The 20,932-nt window shown below is 39.4% G+C and overlaps 2 protein-coding genes across 4 annotated transcripts in view; one reads left to right on the top strand and one right to left on the bottom strand.

The window, feature by feature from the left end:
• Positions 1–883, bottom strand: part of NSD2 (nuclear receptor binding SET domain protein 2) — a 101,325-nt gene extending 100,442 nt beyond the window's left edge. Inside the window, exon 1 of the mRNA XM_068403534.1 lies at positions 559–883. The gene's annotated coding sequence lies outside the window, so the exon portion shown is untranslated. The remainder of the gene's footprint in view (positions 1–558) is intronic.
• LETM1 (leucine zipper and EF-hand containing transmembrane protein 1) overlaps positions 663–20,932 on the top strand; it is a 30,827-nt gene continuing 10,557 nt past the window's right edge. For all 3 annotated transcript variants that reach the window (XR_011048405.1, XM_068403536.1, XM_068403535.1), the window contains exons 1-10: positions 663–826; positions 5,333–5,390; positions 7,166–7,622; positions 12,429–12,572; positions 13,581–13,718; positions 16,730–16,933; positions 17,424–17,543; positions 18,166–18,297; positions 18,901–19,080; positions 19,703–19,858. Coding sequence is in view for 2 of the 3 variants with exons in the window: in XM_068403536.1 (XP_068259637.1) it covers positions 748–826; positions 5,333–5,390; positions 7,166–7,622; positions 12,429–12,572; positions 13,581–13,718; positions 16,730–16,933; positions 17,424–17,543; positions 18,166–18,297; positions 18,901–19,080; positions 19,703–19,858 (1,668 nt within the window). In the remaining variant the exon portion in view is untranslated. The remainder of the gene's footprint in view (positions 827–5,332; positions 5,391–7,165; positions 7,623–12,428; positions 12,573–13,580; positions 13,719–16,729; positions 16,934–17,423; positions 17,544–18,165; positions 18,298–18,900; positions 19,081–19,702; positions 19,859–20,932) is intronic.

Genomic DNA, 20,932 nt, shown 5'->3' with positions numbered 1-20,932 from the left:
AGCATAAATGCCAGATTTTGGCCCCAAATGTGAGGGAATGTCGTTGCACACAGACTCCGGTATTCGTGTACTGTACTTTGGGCTGCGGTTATGTGCTTGTTGGCCACGCTGGCCTACACCGCTCAGGACGGCTTCGTGAGGTACCAGCGCCCTCCCCTGCAGCAGCGGTGCCTTCACGGCCTGCCTGACCTTCCCGGAACGGCGGGGGATTAGCGGGCTGCGAGCCGCGGCCCCACCGCACGCCGCTTCCACGGTCCCCTCGGGGAAACAAGCCCCGCGCTGCCTCCGGGGCGGCTCACGCTGCCCTCTGCAGCCCCGACCCCCGCAAGGCCCCGAGAACCTGCCCGCGCACCCGCCGCTCCCCTCCGCCGGCTGCCGCTGAAGAGACGCGGGCCCGTGGGCGGCGTGCCTGAGGGAAGCACTACATCTCCCAGCATGCACCGCGCCCTGCTGCCCCGCGCCCTGAGCCCCTCCCCCGAGCTCCTGGCAACGTCACGCTGCCCCTCTAGGACTACAGATCCCGGCATGCTGCGCGCCTCGCGCCCGCAGACGGCTTACCGTGCGCCCCCGCGGACTACAACTCCCGGCGTGCCCAGCGCCCAGGGGCGGTGCTATGCAAATGTGGCCGTCTGTGGCGGCTCGGCGCTGCGGGGCGTGTGGGGATCGCCGCGCGGGGCCGGGCGGCGGGACATGAGCAGGCCGGCAGCCCGCCGCCGCCGCTAGCCCGCCGCCCAGCCGCGCGCCAAGATGGCGTCCATGCTGCTACAGACCTGCGGCCGGCGGGCCTGCCGCCTGCCCCGAGCGCTGCGCCGCCAGCCCCAGCTGGGTGAGGCTCCCCGTGGGCCGTCAGGCGGCTCCGGCGGCGGGGAGGGAAGCGCTGCCGCCCCGCGGCCCGGCACGGCCCAGCCCTGGGGTGCGGCGTGGTGCGGCCGCGCTGCCGCCCGGCCCTCGAGGCCTGTGCTGACGGCGGCGCTGAAGGCCTGGGGGGGGAGGGGGAAGGGAGGGCGGGCGGAGGCGGCGACGACGTCTCGGGGCTCCCGGTGTGGGCGGAGAGGTCGTGGCGGGAGGGAAGGGCCGCAGCGGGGCCGCGGCTGAGTCCTATCCGTTCCGTCCTCCGGAGCCGGCCTCAGCTTCTCCCCTGCTGCCTTCGGCCGCCTCCCGCTGCTCCTGCTGGTGTGGAGCCGCTGTGGGCTCCGCCGCGGGGCCCTCGCTCCCTGGCTGCTGTGACCGGGGATGGGCAGCTCGTCTCTTCGCGTTTGCCTCCCTGCCAGGGTGGTTTGAGGGGCTGCTTTCCCCTAATGACAGCACGCGTGCAATCTCTCTAATGCAGCTGGCTGAGGGAGAAAAAAAACGTTTTTATTAAGGTGTAGGAGTAAGTTACTACGTTTCAGTCCTGCCTGCCTTGTTCTCAGCTTAGCTTGGCTGCAAAGTCGTGTTCACATTAATTAAAGGCTTCTCAACGCCCTTTAAGAAAGTACATGAGGTTGTATTCTTTCTGTTAGGAAGAAAGTGTGAGTTTGCCTTTTTCCAAGTGAAAGCTTGGGAAAACAAAAAGGAAACACAGTGCGTGATACTGTTTCCATTAATAATCAAGATAATATGGCAGTTTAAATGTCTTTGGGCAGCAAAATTTAATGACGTGAAACAGCTGATAACTGGTGACGTACAGCCCTGTAGTTGCTTTTTACGTCCATGAGTTGGAATGGCAGGGGTTTAGCAAGGAATGAGTGAAACCTTAACAGGCAGCGGTTTGTCACTGACATAGAGCCCTGACTTGTCACTGAAGTGCTGTCAGTGAGAACAGGGTATTTGCACATTCAGATTCTGGCAAACCTTATCAACCATATGGATGCTTGTTCATTTTGATAAATAAGCTGGCTCTTGGTTACCAATAATCGCTCAAGTGTGGCAGCTGCTCCTTGTTAATGAGGGTTTCTTTTTTGCTACTGTCATAAATAAAGACATTTATTTAGGCTGAGCTTGCACAGTGACCTGAACAAGAAGCGGGGATACCTTAGCCATGCAACTTGTTTAAAACAGAGAAGAAACACATCCATGTACCTTCAAATTAGATGGGAACTTTGGTTCTTCTTGTGGCATACCATAAGAAGCAACGCTAATGATCACTATGTTTATGTGTGTTACAAATCTCACCCCACAAGAAAATTCTTATTTGCTGAAATACTGTGATAGAATCAAATAATTTTTGTGTTGCAATACACCATGCTTGTGGAGTGTTCCATCTATTGTTAACACATTATTCTGTGGTGTAATTTTTTTGTATAGTGTTTTGCTTTATTTAGCTCATCTTCTTTGCTTTATGTGTAAGCAGTCTAAGATTAAGTTAAAGCTAAGTGCTTCTAAGAATCCTAAATGTTCTTCCCATAAAGATCAAGCTGTTAAGTACTGCAGGCTTATACTTCTGTAGGGACTTACTTCATGTTAGCATTTTCTTTTTGAAAGCTCTCAACGTAGTAACAAGTACACAGCTATTCTACATTTAAAACTTTGCATTTGATGTTTCATTAAATTTAAAAATAAAGTTTGTCATGACTTCTGTTCCATGAGGACTGTGCTAACATACAGCTCTTCTGGCACTATCACCTTTCGTACTTCTAAACTAAGTAACCCAAATGCAGCTTCCTTAAATACTCAACACTTTAAATGAAGTTATATTGACCTTGTCCAGACACTTTTGGATGTCTGTATTCTCCTAGAAGCAAGGACTATGGACCTTGCTCCTTTCTGAAGATAGAATATGTTTTATTTCAGGGCTCTCTTATAATTAGGTATGTGGTTAGAACAGACACTGCGAAACGTGAAGAGCTCTTGTTGTCAGAACTGGCAAAGTTGAAATTAACAGTTGTTTTATAGAATCTTTTGGTGAAATTATATTTCTCTGTGCCCATTCTCACTCTGAATGGATGTATGACAAGAAGTGTTTGAGTCAGCTTGTTTTCTTATGGTAACCTTGAAATTTTGTTCTTTGGCCCCTTCCTTAGCATTAATGAGTCTGGTTGGAAAAAAAAAAATAAAGATAAGCGAAGTAAAAGTGTCTTGCTGTTAAAGAGTTTTGTCTAAGAAACTCCAAGCCAGTTTTGATCTCCAGATCATCCCTCTTTGTTCTAGGGGTACCTGTCCATAGCAGGTAATGTCCTCTACTGGTAGGACTCTCATTTTTGGCACATAGGCTTTGTGTGCTTCCTGGCACTCAGGTGAGAGAAACAGATTACTGTGCTGCAACTTACCCCTCAAGACTTTGAGTACTTCTCTGCTTTGCTCAGCTGTTCCTTAAAGTCAGGGACATCCTTCTGAGATGGCTAGATGCTTGGGTCAAGAAATTCAGCTACTGATGTTTCTGTGAATATTGGAGAGTATCAGAATGCCTTCACAGATTCTCGGGGCTTGATTTTTGAGCCAGAAGGAGACAGTTTTTCCCCTGACTCTACTTGCAGTGGGAGTGAGTACCTTTTAGAGTTTGATATAACTTGAGGAGGGTAAACCCTTTTCCTTTGACTTGACAATGCCATAGCTTTTTCTGTAATGACATCAAAGCCCACTTAGCATGGAACATACCTTGATTATTGAGATTTTTCTTTGATAAATTATCTTTTTTTTTTTTTTCCCCCTCCTCCCCCTTTCCATACCTTCTGATTGCCCACCTGGTTTTGGAGGTATTTCTTTTCCTCTAGTAATTAGGATATTTTGTTGGGGAAGGCTTTTGGTGATCAGTGTTGGGTGCTGTATTTTCTCAGATATAAGTGTCTACTTCAGGTTCTATCATAGGCTATATCTTAGCTTTGATGGTGGAAAAGTTGACTGCTAACCTCTAAAATGACCTTTCTATCCTGCTGTCTCTTAGGATCGGCCAGAAATAGTAGGTTCCAAATGGGAAAAACAAACCACAGCATGCCTACTCCATCCAGCCTTCCATTTTTGTTTTGGTTACAGTGAATTCTGAAAAGATTGGCCAAAAAGAGTCAAGGCATTTGGAGTCTTGCTCATGTGATCTTCCTTTGTTCTGTCCAGGAGTCTTTTTGCACTTTGTATTGGCTAGCTATTGAGTTATTGCAGCTAGGTATTGATACAAGATTTTATTTTTTTTAAATTGCTTTAGGGAGATTGATTCTTTTCCAGTGGTCTCGGGGACGATTTTCAGTGATTGTAGATTGCGTACAGCCACTAGGTAGCACTTCATGTAGCTGTTGGTGCTTCCATGGTGCTGAATGGTTGGAAGGCTTTCAAGCGTGGCCCTTTATTGAAGCATGTGGACTGACTTAGGTAATTCATCATTTGATGGTCTCTTCAATTTGTTTCCAGAATGGATGCTGCTTGTCTATCTACCTGGATAGAGGATGCCTGTATATGGGTGTCAGTCCTACTTGTGGACTTTATTAGTTATTAGGACTGGTTCTGAGTTAGTGTTTCAAATAAAATTTGTTTTGAGGAACACAGTGTTTGCTGGAAAGCTAACCTTTCATCTTCTTCGGATCAGTCTCTTGCCCTTCAGGACAATTTGTATCCTTTGCAGAGGGATCCAGGGGTAGAGCTATTTTTATCAGGTACTAATCAAAATGGACAGCAATGAACTGAAATGGTGGTGTGGTTCCATCCCTCTAGTGAAGTGTGTTTAGGTTCCTACTTACGTTTTATTTCTTGTCCTGCTTAAAGAAAAAAAAAAACCACAAAAAACCATTTTCATCCTAGACACTTGGCAAGTGCTCCATTTGGATCATCTAATACTGTGTTGTCACGGAGCCATTCAAAAATTGCATTTGCTTTCAGTGACGTTTTTCTGCAATATAGTTGCTTGTCTGAGGGACTTGGAAACCTGTCTTCAGGCAGTTGAACAAGTGCAAGCAGTACCTCATGCGTCCACAGAGTTTGACTGTATGCATGGACAGTTTGCTTGAACACTTACAGAGATGTCAGCCATGTTAAATAATTGCTTCCCACCTGTTTTCTCTTTTTTTATCCTACAAATTTGGATTACAGATTGAGAAAAATAAGAAGAACAAGGCATGTGCTTTGACTTGTGTTGGAATAGAATGAGATATTTGGGCTTCGGTACTTCATATGGTGGTTGTCAAAGAAAAAAAAAAATTTCAGTCTTGGCTGTTTGTGATGCGTAATCATCCCAAAGTGTGAATGTGCTTACAAACAGTGCACCATAAGGAAGTTGCTGTTAAGCAGCATCGTTTTTGTGCTTTCAGTAGTAGCCATTCCTAAGTAAAGGTCGGTCTTCTAAATCACATGTTTGTGTACAATTCACTATATGGATAAATGTCTTCCTGAATTTTAGAATTAACGCTAATTATTGGTATTTTTCTAGGTAACTTGGGAGATCGGGCATGTCTTAGCTGCACATCCCTGAGGCTGGCAAACAAAGTGTGAGTAAATACGAACTTTGTTTCTAAACTCAAAACTGTACAAAACCATCAGTTAATATACTGTCATAGAATGTAGGTTTAAATCTGCTAGACAAAGGGTGAAAATATTAGCTTCAGCTTGTGTTGCTGACAGATTACAGGAAGTCTGAGTATTATGCTCTTCACCTGGTTGGTTGTGTGTGGGAGAGAGTGAGATCTTCCTTTTTTTCCTCACTTCTTCCCTTTTTGTTTCACTTACTGTGTGAAAGCAATAGAATATTAATCTTGTTCTTGAGTGATTCCAGGTGATACCATGGGCTTTGTGCATACTTTCTCTATGGAGTTCCATAGAGTAAACATTCAGTCATAGCTAGTTTGAAAAATGTAGTTGACAATTAGGAATGTAGATCATTTGAGTTGTATCTTTATTAAACCAAAGTGGTTTACTGTATGTTACAGTCTTGGGTGAGGCTCTCCTAGGAGATGGTGTCCTCTTCTGAAAACAAACCATAATTCTAATTAATATCTGTGCAAGTGAAGCTAGCGAATCAAGAAAATGTTTTGTGTAGCTGTGTATGTTTCAGCAGTTGTCTGACCATTGAATGGTGAGATGCTTAAAATTTTAGTTTCAGCTAGAAAATGTGTCTTTAAAAAGTAACAGTTTAGTCAATTTTTTTGTACAGAGCTCTATTTGAATAACATTAACTAGATAAAACCATTAAAGTAATTTAAAATTCATTGGATGCATGTGATAATTAAGTTTAAAAAGTACTTCTGGCTGAAAATTGAGTGAGGCTAATACTTGTAAGCGTTCAATAAACTTTTTTCCTTAAAGTGTTACTCAGAGCTGTAGAGCCACTTGCACCTATTTTCTGTTCATTGACTGAGGACAAATACACGTTCTGATTTGGTTTCGGTAGTAAAAGGGCCTGGTGAAGAAACACTCCAGTCATTTCGGTCCTGTAGATGACTTAATGCTGGCATTTCAGTTTGAGGGACACCTAATGGAACTCATTTATATAAAATATTTTATCTACTATTTTAGGTTTGTCATATCCTTTTATAAAAGTGTGTACAATCCTACTTGCATATAATGAGTAGTTCTTCTGTGTGTATAATGAGCGTTTGGGGTGTTTGGGCAATGCTTTCCTTCTAACTTCAGTTTACATTTAATTAAAGAAAAGAACAAAATTCTGAATAAGGCAGAAGAGTTTTGGCTCTATGTGCCCCAGCTCAGTACCGTGATGGAAGTCAGGGCAAAAGTTTCTGCTGAAAAAGGAAAGCTAGATGCATGGAGATGGTAAACGAGGAACTCTAATGAAATTGGATTTCTCTGATACTAATTCTCTTTCTCTAACTCAGCACCCATCCCAAGTCTACAACTTCCTTTTTTTTTCTCTTGAGTATTTTGTTCAAACAGAAGTCACAGAAGGGACTTAGTGTTACTTATGGATTTACAGATTTATTCAAATGTAGCTTTCTAAATGGAAAGCACTTCTGGTTGCTACCCTTTATTTAACTAGAGTAAAATAAGCTACCTTTTCAAAGTTGTTTAATGGAAAGTTCCTCATGGGATATTTTTTTTTGTCATGAAGTAAAGCCAAGCATTCTTTTCAGGTGTATAGCATTGATCTTGAGAGTTACAAGTTTGGGGTTTTTTCTTAAATACGTGGTAGATATTTCTCAAATGTTGCATTTTATAAATACATAAATTTATATAACTATACAAATATATAAAAATATATAAATAGCTTGTGATCTATTGCTAATTCTTGAATGCTTTTTTTCTTTTGAAGGACTGTACACTTTAAATATTGCACTAGTGTCCCTCCTGTTTACGCATACTCCAAAAGGGATTGCTACTGTTGTTGGACTAAAGGATCTGAACAAATATACTTTACTCTTAGGAGCTCTTCTGGCTCATGGACGCCACTAGCAACCATGGGTGTTTTAGGTCTCCAGTATCTTCCAGTTAGATGGTGGCATTCTTCACGTCCCCTTCGAGATGACTCCATAGTTGAAAAGTCACTGAAGTCCTTAAAGGACAAAAACAAGAAGTTGGAAGAAGGAGGTCCTGTATATAGTCCAACAGAAGTGGAAGTTGTGAAAAAATCTCTTGGACAGAGGATTGTGGATGAACTGAAGCACTATTACCATGGTTTTCGGTTACTGTGGATTGACACAAAAATAGCTGCAAGGATGCTCTGGCGAATACTTCATGGAAATACTTTGTCTCGTCGAGAACGGAGACAGGTACTGAGTAAATACCAATTTCGTTTGAGTTCCTTAGCAATTGCTCCATTTTACTTGAACAGACTTGGTTCCTTCTGTTTTCTGCTGTTTCTAGAGTTAAAATTGTTAGGTGTGTTCCCTCCTCCTGCCTATGTGGACACTGAAAATTTTGGATATTACTCCAAAACATTTCAGTCTTATTGAAAATAAATTTGGTATTTTCTAGTTGGAACAGCTGAGGATTCTTCTGTTCTGTCATGTGGACAGCAGTTGTGGTTTGCTCTGAAGTTCCCATCCATGTGCTACATGTGTGTACATGGTCTCACTTTCTCTGCTTTTTCTCTCCTGCTGGAAAAATAGAAAGAAAACACTTCTAGTAAAGGTTGGATTTGTGCTAATTCTGTTGTGGTTTTTTAGACAGAAGAAAAGCTGCAGGCTGAAATACGTGATTGATCATCAGATATTAGTACTATCTCAGTTATAAATATATTTGTGAGATCATTTTAGTCCAAAGATGACAATTTGAGGAAAGTTTTTGTTTTATACTTTTGTTTTGCTTTATGGCATGTAGCTTACATTTATGAAATTGTAAAAATGCAACTGATAAAGAAAAGGGAAGAGGGGATGGAGATGAAATCGGGAGTGCAAAATGAGAGTGCTTTCAAATTAGGATAACATACATGCATTCAGTAGTAATTTCAGTTTGTGGGTGAAGTAAATATGCTTATTCAACTAGAATTAAAAGATATATGGATATTTAAAAACATTTGATGTGAGCTCATATATGGAAAGACTGCAAAATAATAAGTTGATTTAAAACTGGTATAGTTTAAAAAAATTTTTTAGAAAGAATTCGTTGGTATTCAGCTTCACCAGTTCGTTAGCAGTATATCAAACATGCTGATTAGTAGTTCTCATTTTCCTGTTTTTAAAGACAAGATGTTTAAGCAGTTTATACAGATAAAATATTCAAGTCTGTCTTCCTGCCTTTTTTTTAAAAAAAAAAAAAAAGCATTTCAGCTGCTGCTGCAAAAAAATGTAGTGGAAGAAATGTTGGAGAGTGAAAAGTGTATGTACTGTGGGAGCAGGAGTGAATGGCACTGCTTGCGATCACGGTCCGGTTCTCTGCAGTTTGTACACTGTACACGCTGTGTGTTGGGTTCACATCTCTGCCTTCAAAAATTCTGTTAAATGATCAAAAATATGAATATTTGCTCATTGTTTGAATCATTTTCTGATAAAATTAGGTACATAGTTGAACATTTTCATGCGTAATTTAAAAAATCACATCTTAATGCAGTTACGCAAAAGGTTTTTTTCCTATTTTTGCAAGGTTAGACAAATAACAAAAATTGTTAAATGCACATGTAGCAGTTTTCATCTGTGATTACATTTGGTCTCTTTCTACAACAAACCATCTGGCTGATGGTATTTGGTCTCAGCACCTTCATTTTTGCCCTGTTCTTTATGCTTGTACAAGAGTATGTTTGGCAGCTGGTCCAGCTGAAACGTTGCTCAGCAATAAATATAACAGGCTGTGCTGACATAAGAGAGGGGATTATGTAGTGCCAAGAAGGAGTAACTGAGGACCGAGGGTAATGAGGACTGGAGGACTTCTTGAACTAGCAGTTCTAGCTTGTGCTGGCTTAGTGAGAGCTTTGGGAAGCTTGGAAAACCAAGTGAGACAAATTAATTCATGGCTTGAAACAATCGGAAATCTTCCAGGGGGCGAGATTGGAACCATTGATTTTCTTGTCTGTTTCATGTTCACTGAACTGTACTTCTAAGAAATTATACAAACAACAAATATGGGTATCATGGAAATATTTCTGCTGAAAGATCAGGACTGTATTCTGGAAGGCATGAACCTTTAGAAGTAACACGTTATCTTTGGACACACATGCATTATTCTATCAATAGATGGATTTATTCATTTGATTGCACTTTAGCTTCATCATCTAGTGAGGACATATTTATCTTTCTCATATTTACGTAGTGATCTGGCATTTGGCCTTCCTGAATTATTCTTTTCGTGCAGATGTGTGATTTCAGTATCAATTACCTTATTTTAAATAAAATAGAAATTTATTGTGCAGGTATAAATTAGTGTTTGCATTGATGTAGCCTCTCTCTTATCTAATGGTACATGGGGGGGTGTCCGTATGCATGCAATCGGGTGTAGAAAATGTAGAGAAAATACTTTTTAAGAACTACAGTAATGTTACTTTCTAAATCTGGGTTTTGTGTTTTCTTTATATGGAGGTAGAGGATGTCCTGTCTCTTGAATGGAGTCACGGTAGGCTTAGAACGCAGGGTCAGTGAAAGGCAAACCAGGCTACAGCTGAACATGTACTTTTTTTTTAAACCTGATTTTAAGTTTGTTTCAACACAGATCATTTTTTATCAGTTCAGCCTTAAATTGTAGTATACTGTCTGATTTAAAGAAGTCTTAAAACTTGTAGCTAATCTGGCATCAAACTTTGCAAAAGTTGCTCCTGAACTTTAAAAAATTTGAAGTACATACTGCTTTAAATGTATTAAACTGCATATGAACGGTCAGTCCTAGAGAAATCTTATCTTCACGCAGCCTGACAAATGAGTTATTTCTGCCTGCCCTTTCCTTCCTCTTTGGAGGCAATAATGGAAAGATATCCAAGTAATCTAACCACATTAACGAGCAATTGCAGCGTGGCTAATGCAAGGGAGCTATTGCTTATGTAAACCAAAAGTCAGTTCCAGAATTCTGCTTGACATTGCTGGTGGGGTTTGGATTCAACAGGATCACATATCTACACTTAGGAGAGAGGCAGGAAGAAGTAAAACATAGCCAAGTATGATACTGGCTGTTTAAAAAACTAATTGCTATAGTGCTGCTGATCCTACAGCAGGACAGTTCAGGACTTGGAAGTGAGATGGAAACACGATGGAGTTTGTGGCAAGTACAATCAGCTTTACAAACCCTTCAGCCCTGCGGAGGAGGGAAGAGTGGAACACATGAACTGTAGCAGCAGATACAGAGTAGTTACAAGTTTTTCATGCTGTGCTGCCAAATAATGCGTGTGTAATCGTGCACCATTGTATTAGGTTTCCTGTGGCAAAGTTGTTTTCCTTGAGTTAGGAGAGGGTGCAGTTTCATGATTTATGTAAGCTGATCCAGGACAGCGCTGCTGCAAAAAAAGGCCAGTCCTGCTTGGTACTTAAATCAAGTTTTCCAACATCCCCCCCCTGCCTTTTGGTTTGTACTGATTCTTTTTTGCTTGTCTGTGTATGTATTTATGGGTTAGTTTTAGCTGGATCAATGGTGCACCTTCAGATTACGGCTGCTAGTGCCCATTCATGACTCTTTACGCGTTGTCTCAGGTTAGCATCAGGTTAGCTTAATCCAGTTGTAAAACTCCTTCCTTAGGTACGGATTTTGCCTTGAACAAATACTTGCATGCGCTGTCTAAAAAGAGATACTGGGTAGAAATAGGAACTCTGTACTGCACTCTAGAAATTTTTGAGTTTTTTTTTTAGGGAGAATGTACTCGTTCTTCTGACTTTAAAAATTTTCTTCCAAACTTTCTTACATCTTTTTGAACTCCCTGGTAGTCATTTATCTTCTATTGTTGGAATGAATGGAAACGTCTTTGAGCCTATAAACAATAGACCAAAGCATCCCTTCTGGGAAACTGCATTTTTTATATACAAAGAAAAAACGTCGGTCTTTGAATCTGTGGAGTTTGTGCATTCCTCAAACAGATTTAAGATTTTGGCTGGTTTTATGCTAAGAAAATTATGGTTGAAGTTTTACTGGTTTGTCTTCTAGCAAAGCAGTCCTAGCGACATGACAGTCTATACTGGTGGTTCCTGCTTGTTCCCCTGGGTTGGCGTGAGCTGTGGGGGACGGTGGAGGGGGAAGCAAGCATTTACTTCTGTAATAGCATTTATGTTGCCAGTTCTTGCTCATCATAGCTGTGTTTGTCAAATCATGATGTTGAATGGCAGTGCTGTGGCAGTTGCGTACCCTAGTGTAGGTCTGACCTTCAGTCCCTGATTGAGGAACTGACGGTATTCCCAATAACTGGTTATTTGCATTGTAAAATGAGGTAAAGTCAAGCAAGGTCTGCACTCCCCAATATAAACTAAGTTATTAAGCTTCCAACCAGTACTGAAAGATTTGATTATAGATTGTACAGCCTAATACATACATTTGTGAGTGTACAGAAATCAGAAAGACAATATTTATTTTATGCAGTTCAAGATTCAGTAATTAATGCATCAGCCTGCTTCAGAGGATTACTGCTCTAGAAAAGCAGTGATTAAAAAAAAGAAAAAGAATCTACCAAGCTGGGCTCATTACCCTGGATTTAAATGTACATTACCATTGTTATAAGGCAGAGGGGGACAGATCTTTCATTTTATTCTTGATTACTTAGTCCACAGTAGCTCATGCATGTAAGAAGTGGTGGGGCACAAATAAAGATGAATAAAAGAAGTTAAGCAGCTTTAACGACAACAAATGACCACCTCCTGTTTTCAGGTGCTTTTAAGAGGTTTAAATGAGATACTTGTTCAATAATCCTATTGAGACACAGTGAGGCTTTTGAAATACTTTCTATAGTGTTGAAAACTGGTGAAACTTTGGCACTCTATATAGCAACGTGAAGAAAAAAATACTAAAACCTGACTTTGTCACATCCTTTTTCTGTGTTATTTTAGATTTCCTTTGTAGCAAATATATATACGTGAGCTTAAGTGATAATGTGGATGATCATACCAAGTATTTTTTAAATAAATATTTAAAATTTTGCTTATCAATACATTTCTTTTTTTTTTTCCTTCCAGTTTCTTCGAATATGTGCCGATCTTTTCCGCTTGGTCCCTTTCCTAGTTTTTCTTGTTGTCCCATTTATGGAATTTTTGCTTCCAGTAGCTCTTAAGTTGTTCCCTAATATGCTTCCCTCTACATTTGAGACAAAGTCTAAAAAGGTAAGCAGGTCTGAATTTATAATCCAGTAATATGTTTTGAAAAAAACAGAACTTTCCTTGGTAAAGAAATAAATGAGAAAAATTCTAAAAATTAGAATTTTTGTTTGTATTAGGGGAATGCTTTTGTCTTCTTTATGTTGTTTTGATGATCTTGCTGTTAATGAACCAGTGCCATCCTGGTTTACTTTTTTATATGTGTGCAGGTGCTTAGCTATCAGGGCTGTAAGCTTCTCTTGCCTTTTTTGCTATCCTAATCTCCATTTTCTATGACTCTTACATAGCCGAAATGAAAGCTAGGAAACTTTATTTTTCTAGTTTGTATTAAAATAGGCAGACTTTGTTTTAACATTTGTAGTCCTTATTCTTGGTGAAAGGTTTTTTGTAGGTATACTAAATATTTAAAATGGCTTCTGATACATTGCTTTGTTTAAACTTCATTGCTTTTAGTTAAGTTTTCTGGGAATTGTTTAGAGCTTTATAAAAACAAAAAGCCCCAGAAGTTTTCGCTTTCAGAGCACAAAATACTTCCATGAGTTTCGTACATAGTGAGCTCCCAATCAGTCACAGATATAATCAATCATGCTTGTATACTTGGATCTAAGTAACCATTAATTTCTAGTTCTGTGATAAATTCCTTTTGTTTTGATGAGATGTAGTGTAGGATTTCTGTGCTGGATACAAGTGTTGGGAATTACCCAAACCAAAGTTGGTTAGTTTCTATGTTTTTATTACTAATCCAGAGGGTGTATGTTAGTTTTAGCAGGTGAGGCCACTCATGCTGCACTTCACTCTGGCATTGCATCTCACGCTTCATGGAGCTTTGAGCTGATGAACCTATTTTTCAGTGTGATTTGGGGATCTTTGGTAAGAGTGAAAGTCCTCTTGTGATGCGTGTGTTACAGCAGAAGGTCAGAAGTACTCCACATAACTTGTCTGAGGGCAGAAGAAGTGGTATTTAGTGCGCATATTTCTGGAAAGAACTTTTAAAACCAAATATTTTTTTAACAGGAGGAAAGATTGAAGAAAGAATTGAGAGTAAAGCTTGAATTGGCTAAATTCCTTCAAGACACGATTGAGGAGATGGCCTTAAAAAATAAAGCAGCCAAAGGAAATGTTACAAAAGATTTTTCAACGTTCTTTCAAAAGGTAAAAATTTTTTTAAAAAAAGTATTTTCCTACCAAAAAAAATAGCTTGGTGTTTTGTTTAGTCGATGGTAATCATCAGATACCTTTATTCTTTTGGATTTGAAGGAGCAGGATGTAATAGTTTTTTTAGGATAGATTTCTTTTCTGCAAGTAATACTTCAGTGTGCTGAAGTTTTACTGTTCTTAGCTTTGGTATTCTAGCTGGTACTTTCACTGTCTGATTCTAGAAGAAGTACATTTCTGCTCGTTAGCTTCTTGTTCTCTTATTTTGTTAATAAGTTAATTCTAATGTCAAAAAGATTATATGCTCTGTGTTTACTCATGTAGTTTTTGACATCTTTTTTTTTGAACATTAGGTGTAAAAAGTGGGAGAAAGAAGTCCTTTCCTAATTAACTGATTAAAACTTAGTGGGGGAAAAGTAAGTTTTTTTGGTCAAATTTAATTCTGCTTATGAAAACATTTTTTAAATGCACAGCTGCTATACTGCTGAAATCCTTTCGGATACTGACTAGAATGTGGTATAAGCTGGGATTTTGCTAGAATGTGAGTGCTGTGTTTGGTACCAACTTTTTCTATTCACAAGCAGTTGCTGACAGAGACTAAAAATGTCAGATATCTGCCTCCTACGTTGACGGCCTTTAGGTTTGACAGTGTTTCCTTTCACCAAGTTGTAGGTAAGGGTAAGGTATTCTCTGGAGAGATGAAAATTACCTTTTTAAATCTTTCAGGATAGGATTTATTCTAATTTCTCTAATTGTAGGGCTGTTGAATAAGAGATTGAGCCAAGAACCATTCATCTGCTGCTGCCAGATGTATTTTTTGAAAGAAAGAATGTAGTCTTCCCCTTTGGGAAGAGTATGTATTTGCACATAAGCCTGGGGATTTCAGACCTGAACTTTACAAGTCCTGTCATCTAGCTGGAGCTTTTCCTGCTCCTCAGTGCTGAGAATAAAGTTTTAAAGGGTGGGGTAATAAGATCATGTTGATAGTGCTGAGTAGGTTACCTCAGATATTGGCAAGTTTTGCCAGTCAATGTCTGCTTGCAAAGTCCATGTACTTTGAAGCTCTATGCAATCATCTGTTTCTGTTCTTTTTCATCTGCAGAAGATTTTAAATGGTTAGTTATAGCAGTTAATAACTGAAGCACTGACGCTGCGCACTCTGGGAGCATGCCACTGCCATGCTTCATGTTTGGAACATTTCATTTTCTTCTGAAAGAACTGCTACTGAGAATTTACATTTGGCGGTTAATTTCTGTGGAAATAAATGACGTATCACTCCACATTTGCTGGAGGAAGTCCCAAGTTCCTCTGATGACTAAAAAGAAGTTTCAAGCCCTGCATTTCTTATGTGTGGGTGTGCTTTTTACAGCTATAAATTTCTCATTTGTGCCATGGAGACAAACTTTATTGATCTCATTTCACTGTACTAGATAATAAATGTCAGAGCAAGAAGCAGCTTAAATGTTTCCCACCTTTTTGCTGTTCTTTTATAGCTGCTTCTGCAGTGAAGTATTTGATGGTTCAAGAACCGTTGATTACAGGCTTAACATGTTTTCTGCAGAATTCCAGAATTTATCTGTGTTGCCTTGTAGCTAGTGATGTACTAGAAAGTTTCAGTTTGTACTCTCAAGAAACATATGCTTGACTCTGCCAAAGTTCAGCTTTAAACAAGGAAGAAAATACTTTCTGTGTTTTTAAGGTTCCATTTTTGGCTCCTGTAGTGAAGGAGCTGGTGAAGTGGAACAACAAGGCCTTCGACCTTTCTTTCTCTGAGTTGGTTTCTCAGCTACACAAGTATCCTGAAGGTTAATGGACTCAAAACCATCTTATCTTCCAAATTTTTATCTTTTCCTGTGCTCAGTAGCTGTTCACTAAATGATTTGACTTGGCAAGTAAAACAGGTAGGCATAATAAATCAGGCTGTATAGGTAATGTTAGGTTTTCAGATTGTACTTGATGTCACTTAGCTTATGTTTTCTTTACAGGGCTTAAAAAAAAGATAGAGAGATTGGGAGAAGTGTTTTTTGGATATCTACATACTTACTGTTTAGACTGAAGGTGTTAAGTGACTGGGAGTACTTTGATGTTAAGTTCTGTAGATTTTTGGTTCAGTAATATCACTAATAAACACTTAATGGTAAACTTAAAATAGAAAAATCAACATTTATACAGGTTTACTATGACCTGATGAGACTAGGGAATGATTTTTTTTTCCTACTTCATTGAACTGTTTTTTCTGCTTACAGTATTTGGATTTAGTTACTATGAAGTGCCATTTGGCAACACAGAACTTAAAAGCTTAACTTTGCATTTGTACAAGCAGTTACATAGAACCTTCCATCAAGAAGGATGCAGGGTCCTTTCCCAACCAGTAGTTTATACTTTGGAATTAACTTCAAGTACAAGTGCATTTGCATTGGGGTGCTGCAGAACAGCTAGGAACTGGAAGCAAAACAGTATTGTAACAAATGTGGTTGTGGAGAGAATGTAGGTAGGTAAGTCTCCAGATCCGTGTTTCATAGGGACACCAATGTTGCAGAATTTTTGCCATTGGACGTACTTCTCACATTATCTTCTCAGTCATGCTTTTCCTCTGCTTTTACGTTTACTAAGTATGGTAACAGAAAGAATACTTGCCAATGTGACTTCTGTAGCAACTGTTTATTCACTCAGATACATTTATTTTTTTGAGGTATCTCATGGCAGTGCCAACTCAGACAGACATACTCATTAGTATACAGATGCATCTAATTTTTGGTTTTGTTAGTTTTATCTTAAGTATCTTATGCAGTTGTTGGAAACTATTAACACTATCAATTCTTTTGCCTTTTATACAAAATAAGTGTTGGGGTTTTTTAAAATTTCTTTCATGTCTTCCTTGTGTCCTTTTTCCTATTACCAACATTCATGCAAAGTACTTGACTAGTGAGAATATTTATATTGTTCAAAATAATGCCCAACAATAATTTGCTTTGAAAAGCTTTCTGTGTGTGTGTTTTTTCTTACAGATCAGGGAAACTGGCGAAAGACCCAGTAATGAGGAGATCTTAAGGTTCTCTAAACTGTTCGAAGATGAGTTGACTCTGGACAATCTAACGAGGCCTCAGTTGGTGGCACTTTGTAAATTGTTGGAACTTCAGTCAATTGGGACAAATAACTTTCTCCGCTTCCAGCTGACTATGAGGTTGAGAAGCATAAAAGCAGATGACAAAGTAAGTAATCCTGAATAGGCACTGGTTAATAATTTTCACATGTAAGAGTAATGAGTGTGTGTATATGTATATGTCTTTCTAGGCATTTTCCTTTTTTGTCTTAATTGTCTTAATTTTGAGCTAACTTAGAATGAAAAGGCTTGAAGAGCTTAAAATCAGAAGTGTCCTTATTTGTAAAGAAAAATCTGACCTTTTTTTAATCTACCATTAATTGCAATGAAAGTAATTGTGTTACAAAGAAAAGCATTTCTATGGAACTATAATTTGTAAGGGAGCTGATAGAAATACTAACTTTAGAGATTGACGTTACCATTATGGAGCTGTTAAGGCTACAATATAATGTTCATAGTTTGAAAAGTGGAGGCTATTGTGTGTTACCACAGCAGCCTCTAGTGGCCGATGTAAAAATACAGACTTCTGGGTGTGTATTGATGGTGGTTCTGCAGTTTTGAGCTGTTCCATGTTAAAGTTTATTTTATGCTTTGTGCAGCTGATTGCTGAAGAAGGAGTTGATAGCCTGACTGTTAAAGAACTGCAGTCAGCTTGTCGTGCCCGAGGTATGAGAGCTCTTGGTGTGACACAGGAGCGTCTTAAGGAACAGCTTAAACAGGTATGGTTTTGCAAATCTGAATACACAGACCTAGCTTCAATTGCTAGCTCTGATTTTTCTTGATGATTCTGATAAGTAATTTTGCTTCTGTTCTTATTGAAGGCTTAGCTAAAACAGTCTGTCTTCTTCATAAGCTTTTGTCATGTGTACTGTGTAAGTACGTAGTAGCAGTGGGCTTCTGGTTTTTGACTGGGCCATGATGTTTCGATGATGCAAATAGGTACTTAGACTTAAACATACCCAAAATATGTTTGCAGCTTTGGCAGTTTGTCGTGTTAATTATTTGTATTATTCTGTAAAGGACTTTTCGCCAAGTAGATCAGTTCCTTGTCTTTTGGTGTTGCCTGGTTTAGAGGAAGATGCATGTGAAGCAAAATACTTTTTTCAAATATTCATTCAATACTTCTTGAAATACTTCTTGAAATAAAATACTTCATCATATACTTCAATGCAATTGCTGTAATTCTTTGTTGCTTATAACCAGTAGTTTCTGTGCTGGGGTATTGACTGATAAGTAGTCAATTAAAAAAAATTAGTATTTCCATTTTTTGTGCATGCTTGACTTGATCAGTAAAAAAGAAATCCAAAAGTTGAAGTTCTGTTTTATGTATTGTATTTATAGTGGCTAGATCTGCATCTGAACCAGGAAATCCCGACTTCATTGCTTATTTTATCCAGAGCCATGTATCTTCCAGATACCCTTTCTCCAGCTGATCAGCTCAAAACAACACTTCAGACACTACCAGAGAGTGCTGTAAGTATTGATGTACATAGTCTGTAACCAGCTTTCAGTATCATCATTGAAAATAGCTTTAAAGAAGTAGATGTTCTTCTTAGTTCCTTTCTTCTCCTTGAAAACCTAAACCATAAATAGGTTTGTTTGAGTGACCTTCAAATACAGAAGAAGTTGGCTTATATGTGGAGGGCTCTGAGAATAAAGCAAGTGGAAGGCAGTATTTCATTGCATGAGGGCAGATGGTAATAGCATAAGAAGATGTACAGTACACGTTTTACTTACATAAAAAACAAACTACACTACAGACAATATAAAAACATTAAGATATGAAAACATTAATGCTGTTGTGTAGAGAGAGAAATGATCTGAATGGATTATTAGCAGTCTGGAGGGAAAAAGAATGAAGAACATGTATGATTTCAGGGTGGAAAGTTCTCGTTTTCAAAGAAAGAAAATAATCTTTTTCTGAGAAATGCAAAAATAGGGTATCTTTTGGGAGCTTTAACTATTCATTAGCATATGTGTACTACCTGTCTCAATAAGGATATATAAATTTCTTACATTATGTAGACATATATGTACATACATACAGACTTAATGGACTTCTTACGTTATTTTTAGGCCAAAGAGGCTCAGGTCAAAGTGGCAGAAGTTGAAGGTGAAAAAGTAGATAATAAAGCACGGCTGGAAGCAACACTTCAGGAAGAGGAAGCCATCAGAAAAGAAAACGAAGAAAAGGAGATGGAAAGAATCTCTGAAGCTGCAGAGAAAGCCAAAGAAACCCTTCAGGTTGCTGCCATGGTAAGTTCTGCTCTTGACTATTGAGAAATGAGTGCCAGTGGTGTAAAAACTGGCATGTTACAAGTTATTGCCTCTGCTCTGGATGTTGTCTGCAAGAAACTGGCCTTTAAATCCACATATGGAAGATGTGGGAGAATATTAAAACAGACTGCAACATAGAAGGGTTCACTGTGAAACATAAAAGATTGTCTCAGTATCTTTGATTTCTCTTTCCTCTTAATTAGAGTAATAAGAGAAGCCTTTTATTCCTCTGTCAAACGTGGTGGGTTTGTTTGTTTTTTTGATTTCCCCCACCCCGTACTTCAAATGTTGTTATCTTTGGCTCTTCCTATTTATCAATCACCTGGTAATGTCATTGTGTAATACTTGACTATAAAAGCTGCTGGCCTGCTTTACTGATGAATTAAGCCTCTGGTGCTCACAGGCATAGTTCATTAAGTGCAAGTGGGTATTTTAATGTGAAACCACTCAATATGTTGCAGTTTTTTAATGTCTTCTCATAAAAACGTCTGCGTCTACTTTGACAACTATTTCTATTTTGAGAAGTCATTCTGTACTGATGCTAATACAGATAATGTTATATTTGTTTTAATTAAAAACTTCATGGGTCTTTCAAATTTAGAAAGAGGTGGAATCAGCAGTAGATCTTGAAGCAGCTGCTCTGCAAGTTAAAAAAAGTCAGATAGCTATGGATACCGAACAAGAACTGGCAAGGGCAGATCTGGCGATGCACTCAGAGACACTGAAAGATACAGCGCCAGTATTGGAAGGCATTAAGGTAACCTGGATAACTGTATGTTTTTATAATTTTTAATCTAAAGATTCAAAACATCCATGTAAGAGCCATGACAAGTTGCCTGTCTGTCCTTCAGTTTTAACCCTCTCACCACATTCTGTCAGTTAAAACCGGCTGATTAGTAGATTGCAAATTTTTAAACACCAATGCAGAAATTGACATCGGCACAAAACATCTCTGAGTATCTCCTTTATCTATCTGTGTTGTTGATACTAATATACCTGTTCTGGGTGGTGTTTGCACTGGCTGTAGACATGAAGGGGGCCTACAGGAAAGCAGGAGAGGGACTTTTACAAGGGCAAGTAGTGACAGGACGAGGGGGAATGGTTTTAAACTGAAAGAGGGTAGATTTAGATGAGATCTTAGGAAGAAATTCTTTCCTGTGAGGCTGGTGAGACACTGGAACAGGTTGCCTGAAGAAGCTGTGGATGCCCCTTCCTGGCAGTGTTTAAGGCCAGGTTGGATGGGGCTTTGAGCAACCTGGTCTAGTGGAAGGTGTCCCTGCCCATGGCAGGGGGGTTGGAACTAGATGATCTTTAAGGTCCCTTCCAACCCAAACCATTCTAGGGTTCTATAATGGATCTCTGCATGTTTAATCTGCGTATAGTTAACACATGAGGAGGGAGAGGGCAAGAATAGGTAAAGATGAGTGTTTGCTTCTTTTGAAAGGTGTAGCTAAGACCAGAGGATTAAGGAACTAGGTTTGGACTAGACTGCACTACATTTGTATCAACTTCCTCTTCTAAACTGATAGGGGCAGTGTATATACACTGTAAAACCTTCTTAGTGTACCCTTTCACTATTTCTTTAGTATGATGTTGAACATAATTTGTACCACTCTTAAAGTAACAGGTTAATTTCTAGGATTAGCCTGCTTTGTTGTGATCAGAGCATGCTTTGTTACAGTCAGAGCATGCTGGTTTTTAACTATTTGCTACCTGGCTGGCCTGTAGCTCCCCAGATTCTCCTGCTTGCCCTTATAGAAGATAGGAGTGACATCTGCATTCTTCCAGTCCTAAGGAATCTTCCCTTATGACTGTGTCCTTTCAAAGATAA

Source organism: Nyctibius grandis, chromosome 6 (assembly GCF_013368605.1).
Source record: "Nyctibius grandis isolate bNycGra1 chromosome 6, bNycGra1.pri, whole genome shotgun sequence".
NCBI classification, from domain to species: domain Eukaryota; kingdom Metazoa; phylum Chordata; class Aves; order Nyctibiiformes; family Nyctibiidae; genus Nyctibius; species Nyctibius grandis.
This window is presented reverse-complemented; position numbering and strand designations above follow the sequence as displayed.